The 13,424-nt window shown below is 41.2% G+C and overlaps 1 protein-coding gene across 1 annotated transcript; it reads left to right on the top strand.

Moving 5' to 3' along the window:
• The first annotated feature begins 2,615 nt into the window (after positions 1 to 2,615).
• LOC119735981 lies at positions 2,616 to 13,319 on the top strand. Its single transcript, XM_038209956.1, has 6 exons — positions 2,616 to 2,656; positions 3,967 to 4,027; positions 7,088 to 7,545; positions 8,037 to 8,097; positions 12,669 to 12,817; positions 13,178 to 13,319. The coding sequence occupies exons 1-5, from the start codon at positions 2,636 to 2,638 to the stop codon at positions 12,788 to 12,790; spliced, it is 723 nt and encodes a 240-aa protein (XP_038065884.1). The 5' UTR covers positions 2,616 to 2,635; the 3' UTR covers positions 12,791 to 12,817; positions 13,178 to 13,319.
• The last annotated feature ends 105 nt before the right edge of the window (positions 13,320 to 13,424 follow it).

Below are 13,424 nucleotides of genomic sequence, written 5' to 3'. Positions count from 1 at the left end.
AACCTAACCCTATAGGATTGGGAAACATAGGGATTGGGGAACGTAGGGATTGGGGAACATACATTTGTAGGGATTGGGGAACATAGGGACTTATGGGGATCGAACATAAGGGTTGGGTAACACAGGGATTGGGAACACAGGCATTGGGATTATAAATTGGAGGGGTAACCTGCCAATCGGAGATCTTAATTGTTCTGTAATACTTGACAAAGCCTGGCTCAGGGCCAATGAGCAGGGCCCAATTTCATAGCGCTGCTTAACAGCCGACTTTGCGCTTACCAAGCCTCCATCTATTTCATCAGGGACCGTTAAGCAGTAGGCCCATGGAGGGTTCTTAATCCTCCATGGTAGGCCTAAGCACAGCAAAAGCACGCTTAACCCCAGAAGAAAACTTTGCTTAAATCAGTGATGTAACAATAGAAATCTTCATTTGCGCGCAACCGTTAGCATGAAATAGTGCTTAAGCAACAGCATGATTTTCTGCTGTAGTAAGCACAACTTTTCTGCTTACTGTTAAGCAGCTATGAAATTGGGCCCTGTTGTACTTAGTTTGCTTGTAATTTATTTTTGTCTGCTTGTAAACTGTGCATGCACGTAGTGAGTGGACTCTGAATGCTTTATATGTACATGCACAAAACCAGGTCACAAAGTACATGCTCAAAGTGCGTGTTCCACATGCACCCCTTTGTCCATATGTTTGTCATTTAGCATATCATAGCCCGAAACATAAAAAGAACGCACATGTTCCCAACTGGCAGTGCAGAACAACCAATCAAATTATAGAGAGCCTACGTCAATCATAGGAGCCTATTAAATATGGCACTAAAATACTGATTTATAGACCATAAAAGCATTTGTGTCAATGGTTGTGTTGGGTTGTTTGTTTGTTAAGTTTGTTTGTTTGTTGCCTGGGTTTTTCTGTAAACCTCCTAACCCCTCAATCTGCCCATAGGAAAGGTGAGAAAAAACTTGAATTCAATGGATTCTACTAAGTTTTGTGGGCACAAGTGGAAATTCCCCTCATGAGAAATAGACCTATATGGCAATGGATGCATTGAGTAAATTGAATAAAACGGAAAAATACCAAAGTCGAATGCAATATATGTCGTGCAAACAAATTTGAAATGTATATATGTCTGTCACAAGTAAATCATGTACATTGTTATTCTAGGGTCCCATCAAAACACATGACCTTTCTATGAAGTGCCATGTATGACAAAAGGATGACTTAAAAATATTAAACACCATTAGGCCTGCTAGACTCATTGCATTGAAGGGCAAACAATATCAAATAGCAAAACCACATTTTTGAATGGCCAACTCGAGCATTTCTTTCCACATTAATAGCATCATGCAAGTCAGTTTTTGGCAGAATTGTTAACAGGCAAAGTACGATGTAGCTCAACTTTCAAATTTCTAAAAACAACATTGAGGGGAGCCATATTTTGACATGCAATCTCGATCTAACTCTTCATCTCTTACCAAAATTCAAACAAATATCTCCAGTGAGTAAAAGTAAACCTGTTTCAGAATGTTGATTGCAACATTGTAAAATACTCTTGGGCATAGGTATGATCAACCTGTGCATTACATTACCGTTTGTTTTGTATGCTGGGGTAAATACAACATCAATTCGTCGTGCCGTGAGTTCCGAAAACACACTTGTTGTCGAAGTTCAATTGTTACAATCTTATCCTGCCAATATGCAATATCCCATTTTATATTAATATGCGCAAATTGGAAAGGAAAGGTTTTTTTAGAAGGTGTGTGGACGTTATATTACAATGGTCGTGAAAATACCAAGTACACGATATAAATCCATTACTAGCAAATTGCCATATCGAATCAGGATACAGGAAGGAAGTTTCCTATCCAGGGCTTACTATTGGAAACGAGGTTGGAATAAAGTGCACTGGGGACGAGGTTGAAGTATGATGGATTAAAGGGAAAATACAAACATCAGCAAATATAACTACCAAATTATTTTGAAATATCTTACTGGACTGTTAGTGAATGACAGTCTAAAGCATCCTGTAAAAATAGCATTTTCGTATCAATTTCCAACGCTGATCGGCCAACCTGCGTTGGAAAAAAAAATGGCTCTTTTCAATTACTGACCCCAATTGGCCATATTTAGTAAGTCCACATTTATTTGCAATCGATTACACACCTATGAACGGGTACAAGCCTGCTAGACTGGTTCCTTGACCTTACAATCCCTCAACAGCTATACATTGCTTCGTTTCATCTTAAATGGAGTCACGGAACCAGACTACAGGAAAATGATGGTTTTCTTGGTTTGTATAGCATATACGAACCCAAAAAGTTTTTTTAAAAAGTCATTGTAACAATATTTGCTATTATTACCAACCCCCAAATCCATCCATTTCTGAAATTACAGCAAAAGCAAATGACGTAGGCCTATTATTCCCTTTAAAGTTTACACAACAATTGCACAACTTGGAATTCCCAGTGATGCGCACGCAATATGCCGGCAGGAATAGAACATGACATCATTGTATGAGCACCAATCACGTTGTCTAAAAAAATCAGGCCACTGCCTGTTGCACAACTTCCGCTTGATGCGCGAGTATATAAACCTGTGAAGAGCCTATTTTTGGCACCTGGCAGTAAAATGTCAATGATAAACGTACAGGTGAGTTTTTAAAATTCCTGTGTAACAAATGTTGACGGATTTTGGTGCTTGTTTTTAGGTTTACATCAGAAATTCAACATTCTCCACAAAGAAAAAAAATGTGTTTACACAAGTAAATCAATGGTCTAACCTTGGCTCCATGGTTTATAGCCACATCTCTTTTGTTTACTCCATGTACGTACATGCTCATTAGATTTACACGTAGTTGCAGCAGGCAGTCATGTTATAGTACAGCAATTTCATGAAAAACAAGTCAGGTGTGTTTACAAACACAAATGCCCCGCAACCGTGACAGTTCCCATGACATAACACCACTCTTTTAACATCAACTTATGTACCTTGGTCACATGGAACGTTCATTGACAGCATTAGTGTCTTCTGTAGGTTTTATATGAATTAATCCCTAATCCCTATGATCTCAGAATAAATACAAGATTTCTATTGTTTTAGCAACTGTGACCTTGACCCTTGACCTTTCGACCCCAATGCGATAGGCCTATTTGGATTACCAAGAACAATACACAAACCAAATTTGCAGTTCACATGTAAAGTATTTCTCAAGTTATCGCGCTGACAAAATTCCTTTTGTTTTAGCCACTGTGACCTGACCCTTGACCTTTCGGCCCCAAATGCAATAGGCTTCTTAGGATTACCAAGAACAATACACAAACTAAATTTGAAGTTCACATGTAAAGTATTTCTCAAGTTATCACGCTGACAAAATTTCTTTTGTTTTAGTCACTGTGACCTTGACCCTTGACCTTTCGGCCCCAAATGCAAAAGGGTTCTTAGGATTACCAAGAACAATACACAAACCAAATTTGAAGTTCATATGTTAAGTATTTCTCAAGTTATCGCGCTGACAAGATTTGTCCGAACACACACACACCCACCCACCCACAGAAGGGCAATGCGGAAACAGTATGCCCCTTCGGCTTCGCCGCAGGGCATAAAAATCTTCATTCTTTAGAAAATCAAAGAGGTCCAACGTTTTATAGAATTTCTACCAAAAAAAAACCTGTAGCATCTTTATGAAGAAACTGTATGAATTTTCTATTGAAATCTTCTATCCTTAGACCACTTTGGAACCTTGTGATACCAAAGTGATCACTAAACCACATGATCGCTTCGGCACCAGAAAAATCTGGTCTAAGATGAACGGTTTCGTCATCGCGTCTCCCCAGATGACAGACACAACAAATTCTTTTTTTGCCTTGCATCTTTTGTAAGATTGCCTTCCTCTCTCTCTCTGGCAACTAAATGTGGCATGCTAGCTCGGTTTTCACTTCCATTTCTTCTCTTTCGTTTAGAATAACGAGAGGGAGTTTGAACTGCCTGAGTCAACCAAGCGGTTGAAACCTGAAAAATGTGGTAAGTGTATTTTTTTTCTTCCAATTCGTGTGTAGTAGAACATCAACTGAACACTTGTTCAATGGTGGATGAAACAAAAATTACAGTAGACACAAATATAAAGCAAGAAACAAATTGTCCTTTGTTCAGCATGGGTGTAGTTCAGAACTCAGGAGAGATTCCTTTTGTAAGTGGATGGGGGAGCTTGAAAAATGTAATTGACTGTTTCGGCAACCGGCCGAAACAGCCTTTGTTTTCGTTAAGATTTTTTCCCCAGTCATTTTTGCCCATAGCATTTGTACGTACCAGTCCTTCATTTAAAGAAAATCCAGGAGAGCTATAAATCGCTCTCCTCAAATATTTGAGGAGAGCAAATCGCTCTCCTTAAAATCTACGGAGATTTACCATTGTTTTTGTTTTATTTTGAATATAAGGATTTATTCAAGGGGCTGCATTATTATTTTTTGCATAATAACATATGCTCAAGTTGCGTTACTTTTTTCGTTTTTAACTGTAAGACAAGGTAAATTTATTTTAAAAAACTAACTAAATGGAGATTAATAAAAGGTTTGACTACTGCTTAGGCTTTCATTTTTTAATACAGTTGTCAGTTGGTTCATCACTTGATTATACTTGGAAAATGGAGAGTTAATAAATGTCACATAGAAAGCAACTGAATATTTGCTTTCAGATTCGTTAAAATTATATGAAATTTTCAGCCTGAACTATTTCAATTGCTCTACGAAAGCATTACAAAAAGAGCCTCAAAAGGACACAAACTTGCCTTAAGTTTTATCGAAAATATCTGCCGTCGATAATCTTAAAAATAATGGAAAATGCAGGTCAAGTATACACAATGCTAGTCACGATGAGAAACTGGCTAACAACGTCTGAACTTCGCACTAGTACGAGCGTTTGTTGATGCACTGTGTGTGGTGGGCCGGGAATGAGACTCATTTTACGGTATAGGATTTCGGTGAAACAAGCTGCATCGTTTCACTTCACATACCAGTAAAACTTCCTCAAAATAAATTCATGAACACGGGAAATACATGTACATACACAGACAAGAAAGATCAAGTTCTGTGATTAAGCTTGCAAAGATCGTCCTATTACATTGACTGGTTACCACATTTTCATCATGCCTTCATTGGGACTTAGTGCGTGGCGCAGCGGGAACCAGTCACTGCTGCACTCACACGTACGGGCCCACGTGTTTTCATGCAGCTCTATGCGATATGCAGATTGTGCATGCACAGTATACAACCGCTGTACACACACGATCTTATACAGTACGTACGAGCTCGGTGTTCGTTCATTTTTAGCGATGTCCAGTAGCATATTAACGTGAGTTTGGGCTTATACCAACGAAAAATACGTGTAGCTTAAGACTTAAAATCCTTTGCGCTTTTATCACTTCTTATTTTTAAACTTCCCCTGTTTGACGAGCCCTCTTTTGGATTTCTGAGGAGTGCTATTTTTGGCGCTCCTTCGAGACAGTCGAGAAGCACAGTAGGAGCGCCTGCGCGATCGCGTTCCTTAAAAATGAAGGACTGACGTTTCGTATTTTTTGTTACCAGCACTTTGACAACTAAAATCAATCCGATTGCCTTTATACTCTGCACACACTTAGACCAGCATCTGAAAATGTGCGCCGCACATTGACATCATCATGTGACCTGTGACGTCACAATATAGGTGCACATTTTGAAGGCCTATATCTCCAGAACTACAGGTCCGATTGGGTTCAAAATTGGTATGTACCTAGACCGGGATGTTAGTGACGTCACGATGATGTCATCACGTGACAAGTGACATTATATTAAATGTGCATATTTTGAAGGCCAATATCTGCAGAAGTACAGGTCTGATTGGGTTTGAAACTTGGTACGAAACCAAACCGGGATGTGTTATAGATGAAAATGACGTTATCACTTGACACGTGACATCACATTAAAAGTACATATTTTGAATGCCAATATCTACAGAACAACTCGTCTGATTGGGTTGAAAATTGGTATGTACCGGTACCTACATGTATACTGGGATGTATTATAGATGAAAATTGAAGTGACGTCATGATGACATCATCACGTGACATGTGACGTCACATTAAAGTGCACATTTTGAAGGCCAATACCGTATCTACAGAACTGCAGGTCTGATCGGGTTAAAACTTGGTACCGGTATGTACCTAAACTGAGATGTTTTACAGATGAACATTAAAGTGATGTCAGTCACGATCACGTCATCACGTGACATGTGACGTCATATTAAAAGTGCATATTTTGAGGGCCAATATCTACAGAACTGTATTGGTCCTGATCACTCTACATGTACCACATACATCCTATCAGTCCTACATGACATACATGTAACAAATTACCGAAACAGCCGTATGTTTGTACACAAACATAATTAAATCTAGTTTCAGTTTTTTAATCTTCAACATCTACATCTTGAATATTTGCATACAGCGGAAAATTATCTTCTGTATGGCCACAACAACATACATGTATATCTACCGGGTATTGAATGGTAAAAAAATACTGTACGTGAGACTTACGCAATCCTCCTGGCATGCTGGATTATTTTTTTAAAGTCAGTGTCCCTAACCGAAATGGAAGATTTCTACTGTTTTAGCAATAGTGACCTTTGATCTGTCGGCCCCAAAATCAATAGGCTTCTTAAGACTACAAAGAACAACCCACAAACCAAATTTCAAGTTCCTAAGTAAAGTATTTCTCAAGTTATCGCGTTGACAAGATTTCTTTTGTTTTAGGAATAGTGACCTTGACCTTTGACCTGTCGGCTTCAAAATCAATAGGCTTCTTAAGACTATCAAGAACAACCCACAAACCAAATATCAAGTTCCTAAGTAAAGAAAATCCTTTTCCTTTGTTTAAACATTTTTCATTGTTGAAAAGCATTTGCTGTGCTGTGAAAACGGGGGAGTTTAGATGGTTCGTTTTTTTGTTTGTTTGAGAATTTTTTTTCTTTTGGGTGGGGGAGTTTTGACACCATGTATAGTTGTTGTTTTCTTCCAAAGTACATGTAGCTTTTTTCTTCTTTTTGTATCAGTTCTACAAGATATAACAAATGGCTTAACTGAGGGACTGAGTGAACAGGAGGAACAGATCAGTGGGACTGAAACCAACTCCTCATCAACTGTCACTCAGACACAGCAGCTCAAGACCAATGGCTGCGCCTCCAAGGAGCCCACCAACGAGCTAGATGCAGATAGGCACAGTCCAAAAGGCATCAAGGGCTCATCAGAAAAAAAATCAAATGTGATGAGGCCGTTGCTCTGCAGCCCAACCACGAGCAAAATGCAACAAGCCCAGTCCAAAAGGCATCAAGGCTCAGAACAAAAAATCAAATGTGATGAGGCCGTTGCTCTGCAGCCCAACCACGAGCAAGATGCAACAAGGCCCAGTCCAAAAGGCATCAAGGACTCAGAACAAAAAATCAAATGTGATGAGGCCGTTGCTCTGCAGCCCAACCACGAGCAAGATGAGACCTCCAACTCTACTGAGACAGTGAGTTCTTGCTTATTTTTCAACTCTTTCTTCCCTATAGGACTTTTATTTAGGACTTAAAGAAACTGTATCAAACTCATAACTCATGTCATCAATTTGTTTTGTTCTTCATTAGTTCTTGATTATCTTTGATTTAAATACTTGTTCTGTAATTGTTTACTTTCCTTTGATTTTCACCAATATGGAAATAGATGTCAAACTGAATTAAATTGAATTGAATCTTCTAAAGAATTGAGAAATCTTCTATAGCCACTTGGAACAATGTGATGGATGTGATACCGAAGTGATCACTAAACCACATGATCGCTTCGGCACCAGAAAAACCTGGTCCAAGATGAACGATTACATCAGCAAGTGTCCCCAGACGACAGACACAACATATTTTTTTCTTGCCATGCATCATTTGTATTATTGCCTTCCTCTCCTCTCCCTGGCAACTGAATTTGGCATGCTAACTCAGTGTTCACTTCCATTTCTTCTCTTTTGCTTAGAATAAAGAGAGGGAGTTAAAACTGCCCAAGTCAACCAAGCAGTTGAAACAAGAACAATATGGTAAGTGCATTTTTTTTTTCTTACGATTCATGTAATAAACATCAACTGAACATTTGTATATTGGATGAAACAAAAGTTACAGTGAACATGATAAGCAAGAAACAAACTGTCTGTTGTTCAGCATGGATGTAGTTCAAACTCGGGAGAGATTCTTTCGTAGGTGGGTAGGGGTAGTTGAGAAATGTCATTTTAGTTTTGTAATCTACAACATCTACATCTTGAATCTTTGCATATAGTGGGAAATTATGTTTAATATTTTCTGTATGGCCCAGGCGCGGTTCTAGATATTTTTGGGGGGCTAGCACGGTGGATCCAGAAATTTTTTTCAGGAGGCGTGCTGAAATGTTGACCGGTTTATTTTTTCCAGACACTTAGGCCTCCGAAAATCAATATTGGTGGTGGGGGGGGGGGGGGGGGAGGGCTCATGCCATATTTTCAATGGGGAGCGCCAATAAAATCCTAAAATCATTCACACTATAGCAAGGCGGGATCCAGAACACAATTTTTTTGTGGGGGCCAAAAAAATTTTGGTTCCCCAAAAAAGTGGGTCCAAAAAATTACGGCCCTTAAGCGGGCCCCGAACAATTTTTGGATTCTAGATGCTCTGTGGTGCGATCTGAGGCAATTTCTGACCACTTTAACCAATTGTTTTTGAGGAAAAGATGGTGGTGTACTCATTGCCTGCCTTTATTGCGATGTCACATAAAAAAAAAAACATAGGTTTCGGGGTTTTTTTTGGGGGGGGGCGATGGCCCCCTTTGGCCCCCCCCCCTCCTGGATCCGCCCTTGCACTAGGGGGAGACCGTTCACATGTACATCACAATCCTTCTTTTTGCTAATGCAATTTTTTTTAAGGAATTTATTTTTTGGCCCCCCCCCCCCCCCCCCCCGTAGAACCGCGCCTGGTATGGCCATAACAAGATATCTACCGGTATCTATTGAATGGTGCAAAAAACAATTATGGAAACTTTGTGGAAATTGTTGCATGAGACACCTGCAGTTCTTTATCTTTTGATCTGCTCTCAGAGAGAAGTGTCTTAAAAAAAAATTAAAGCGCCCTCTTTTTCACAGCTTTAAAAAATACATCGCAAACTTCTATACATAATTCATTAGCTTTTAAACAACAATGGAATCAAGTTATGCATGGTGCCTCTATTAAACTCATCAATATTCTCTCTCAGCAGTGTCAATTTACACGTGAGGACCTCCATCAGAACATTTCCCACCTTGACTCCCAACTCAAATCCAGTTGTTCTGATTCCACGTACAGGAATTTCAATGATGAGATTGAAAGGGGTTTGTCTAACCTGGACTATGTCCTACTCAACAGGAGAAACAAGAAGATTGGTGGGCTTACTTGCCAAGCAACAACAACGCAGACACAGTCGTTTCAGACGTCCTAGGTCCCCATCTACTACGCCATCGCCAGAACCCCCTGTCAACACTGTAGTTAATCTTTCTTCCTCATCCATATCTGACGCAGAGCACAAACTTCTCTCCAAGGGTCTCAATTTTTGTCCCGCTCCCCGTTCTGTGAACCAGGTTCAGCTCAGCCAAGATCTCACGGAATACTACCATAGAATCCGTCTGCGTGAGTTTTTTCCTGGACAGTGAACCGTGTGAGCCAGAGCCTTTTCGAGTCAAGAGTTCATGGGTACCCCCAAGAATCGTGTGCCAGCCATAGAGACATACGTTCAAGTTATAAATTCCCAAGTCACTAACCCGGAAAACTTCCCCCACAGGACTCATGATAATCTCCCCAGAGAGGAGCGCCTGGCTCTCAACTCCTTGGGCTCTCGCACCGACATCATCATCAAGCCAGCAGATAAAGGTTCAGCTGTGTCATCATGGATCGTCAGCAGTACATTGACGAGGCCCACCGTCAGTTGGATAATCGCACTAACTATACCCCCTTGACTCTGACCCCACAGGCACTTTCTGTCGAGATATACAACAGGTACTTGACGATATGCGATCACGTGACCAGTTATCCAAGAAAGCTCACAAATTTCTTTCTCCCTGTGATTGTAGGACTGCCAGATTTTACCTTCTACCCAAGATTCACAAGGCTGGCAACCCGGTAGACCCATCATCTCCGGTAATGGCTCACCCACGGAACGCATCTCCCTGTTCATTGACAGTTTTCTCAAACCCCTTGTCCCACAGATTTCGTCATACATTCACGACACCCCAGACTTCCTACGCAAGCTTGAAGGAATCAAGGACCAGATTCCAGCACGGCCATCATTGGACTTTCGACGTCTCATCTCTGTACACCAACATCCCACATGAGGAGGGTGTTCGTGCTTGCTCCTTGGCTCTGGCCAAGGCAGGACACACGACTCCTCCCATCAGTAATGTTGGCACCCTCATGAGACTTATACTAACGAGAAACAATTTTTCCTTCCTGGTAAACACTATCTACAGGTACAGGCACTGCAATGGGCACTCGCATGGCCCCATCCATGGCTTGCCTCTTCATGGTGACCTCGAAGAACGCATTCTTGCCTCGGCCCCATGTCGCCCTTGGATCTGGTGGAGATATATTGATGATGTTTTTTCATCTGGACAAGCGATGAGGACAGTCTCTTGACCTTCACTAACCACATCAATTCCTTCCACAGAACCATCAAATTCACATCGGAGTTCTCGGCTCACAAAACCCACTTTCTGGATGTCAACGTCCGCAAACAAGGCAACTCACTAACCACTGACCTGTATTCCAAACCCACAGACACCCACCAGTACCTACACTCCTCCAGCTGTCACCCCAGGCACTGCAAAACTGGCATAGCGTTTAGCCAGGCACTCAGACTCAGAAGAATTTGTTCTAATGATTCTGATTTCTCCCCGCCATACACAGATACTGAGGAACAACTTGGTGGCCAGGGGTCACAGCTCTCGCCAAGTTCATCATGCCATTGCCAGAGCTAAAGCTATCCCCAGAAATCTAGCTCTCACGGGAAAGGCCCCTGATGCCATGGCCAAACCCATGATTCCCTTGGTCACCACGTTTCACCCCAATCTCCCTCCCCTTCGCAAAATCACTAATGACAATCATCATATCCTCCATACTTCAGATCGCCTTGCCCGCGCCATCCCCAACGGCCCCACATTGGCTTACAGGCGTCCTCGAAATCTACGGGACTTGATTGTTCGAGCTGAAGTCCCATCCTTAGATGCATCCCTCCCACCCAGCATGGTACTTCAAGTGCAGTTCCAGATGTGTTGTCTGCCAGATTCATATCCAGGAGTCTGACTCCTTTTCTGGCCACTCTTCTGTCACTACCCACAGAACCATTGGTAACATCACTTGTAACACCCCTAATGTCATATATCTCATTTCTTGCAGGGTCTGTGAGTGCAGTATGTAGTGAGACTAAGAATACGCTGAAGAAGCGTTTCTATGCCCACCGGTCAACGGTCAACACCAAGAAACTAGACACCCCTGTTGGTCATCACTTCAACCTGCCTAACCACTCCATTTCTGATATGATTTTGCAGGGCACTGAATCTCTTGGCCATCGCAAGGACTCAGTTCGCCTCAGCAGAGAGAAAGTGTGATGAATCGTCTTCGAATTATTCAACCACATGGTCTCAACATCCAACTTGGAAATGATTAATCTTTTCTTCCTCCATTGTCTTCTGTTACAGATAATCCACCTGTCTTCATTGTTTGTGTTTACCATCTTCCCTTCCACCTCCATACTGTTCCCCCCCCCCCCCCCCCCCCCCCGCATAATCCCCCTTCACTCGCACACTTCTTTTGTCCGTTCCCCTCCCTGTGACCTTTGATCCTTCCCTTTCTGGTCCCTCCCCTGTTCATACCAGACCCCTTGTGGTTTGCCATCTCCCTTTGCTTCTTGTTCTCTCATCCACCCTCCCCTGCATCTTTCCACACCTTTCCCACCTAATCCTCCTTTGTGTTTCTTCTTTTAGCCCTGCATGTTTGTGTGCACCCCCAGGTAATGTATGTACCTCTGTCATTTTCTGTTTTTAGCCTCTGAAGAAGAACTTGCTAAGTTCGCAACGTCAGGCCACATTAATTTTTAGCTTTTTCATTTTGTCCATGCAACTGATGTTTTGACTGCCGCAAGAAGAAGACAGGCCAAAACCTGCATTCGTGAACTTAAGGCTACAAGTAGAGGGCAGAGACAGAGCAGCTCAGTAAACATCTAAGGAGTTAACCATACAGTCCTTTTGTGAACTACCATTACTTCCAAAAGGATAAATGACCATTGTTGCAAAAAGTGAGCAACAAAAATGAAAGAGCCAAATTAAGAAAGAAAGATTAAACATTCAAGAAAGCTAAACTACCCTCACCCCAAATCCATCACATTCTTGACAAATGACAATTGAGACTATCAACAGATTGAAAAATCGGTGCTTATTTTGAATTGGCCATAACTCAATAAATATGTGTACCCGATTGGAAAGATTGTTTAGTGTTGAAAAGCTAATGAACTTAAGGAAGTTTAGACGGTTCGTTTGTTTTTTGTTTTTTTGGACACCCTGTATAGTAGTTTTTTTTCTTCCTAAGTACATGTAGCTTTCTCTTCTTTTCTTATCAGTTCCAAACATAACAAATGGCTTAACTGAGGGACCGAGTGAACAGGAGGACCAGTTCAGTAGGACTGAAGCCAGCTCCTCATCAACTGTCACTCAGACACACAAGACCAGTGCTGCCCACTAAGGATCAGTCACTGGCCAGCATAAAAAGGTAAGCCCTGGTGAAGTGCTTCGGTTCAAACTAATAGGAAATATCCCAAAAACCATTATTTCTTGCTTCACAGAATTCAATCTACAGTAATAATCAGAATTTTCATCATTTTCTCATCCTCGGCATTACAAGGGCTTTCAGGTTAAGTTGAAAAACCTCTGATACACGTACATTTTGTGAAAGGTAAATTGTTTTTTTTTATATATTAAGCAAAATTTAACACCTTTAATGATAACTGTCTCCAAACAAAATAACACTCTCAGTGGCTTTTTAACTCCAGTAAAATCGAAACAAGTGTCACATGTTCATGTGTATGCATGTTTGTTTTGTTTCTTTTCTCTTTTTTTCAAATGTAAAAAGGCCTAGTCAAGAAGGATCGAGGGCTCCCGAAAAAGATCAAGCATGATGAGGCCGTCTCTCTACAGCCCGATCACGAGCAAGTTAAGACCTCCAGCTCTGCTGACACAGTGAGTTCTTGCTTATTTTCCATTTCTTCTTCATCAGCAGAAGATTGAAAAAAGCTCGTTGCCCAGCCTTTCAAATTCAAAAGGGGGCCTGAAACCACATTATTCATGCTACACAGAAGCAGATCTGGAAGTGGGGTTCA

The sequence above is a fragment of the Patiria miniata genome, unplaced genomic scaffold (genome assembly GCF_015706575.1).
Source record: "Patiria miniata isolate m_02_andy unplaced genomic scaffold, ASM1570657v1 HiC_scaffold_29, whole genome shotgun sequence".
In the NCBI taxonomy this organism is placed as follows: Eukaryota; Metazoa; Echinodermata; class Asteroidea; order Valvatida; family Asterinidae; genus Patiria; species Patiria miniata.
The sequence above is the reverse complement of the archived record's forward strand: the minus strand, read 5'-3'. Positions and strand labels throughout refer to the sequence as shown.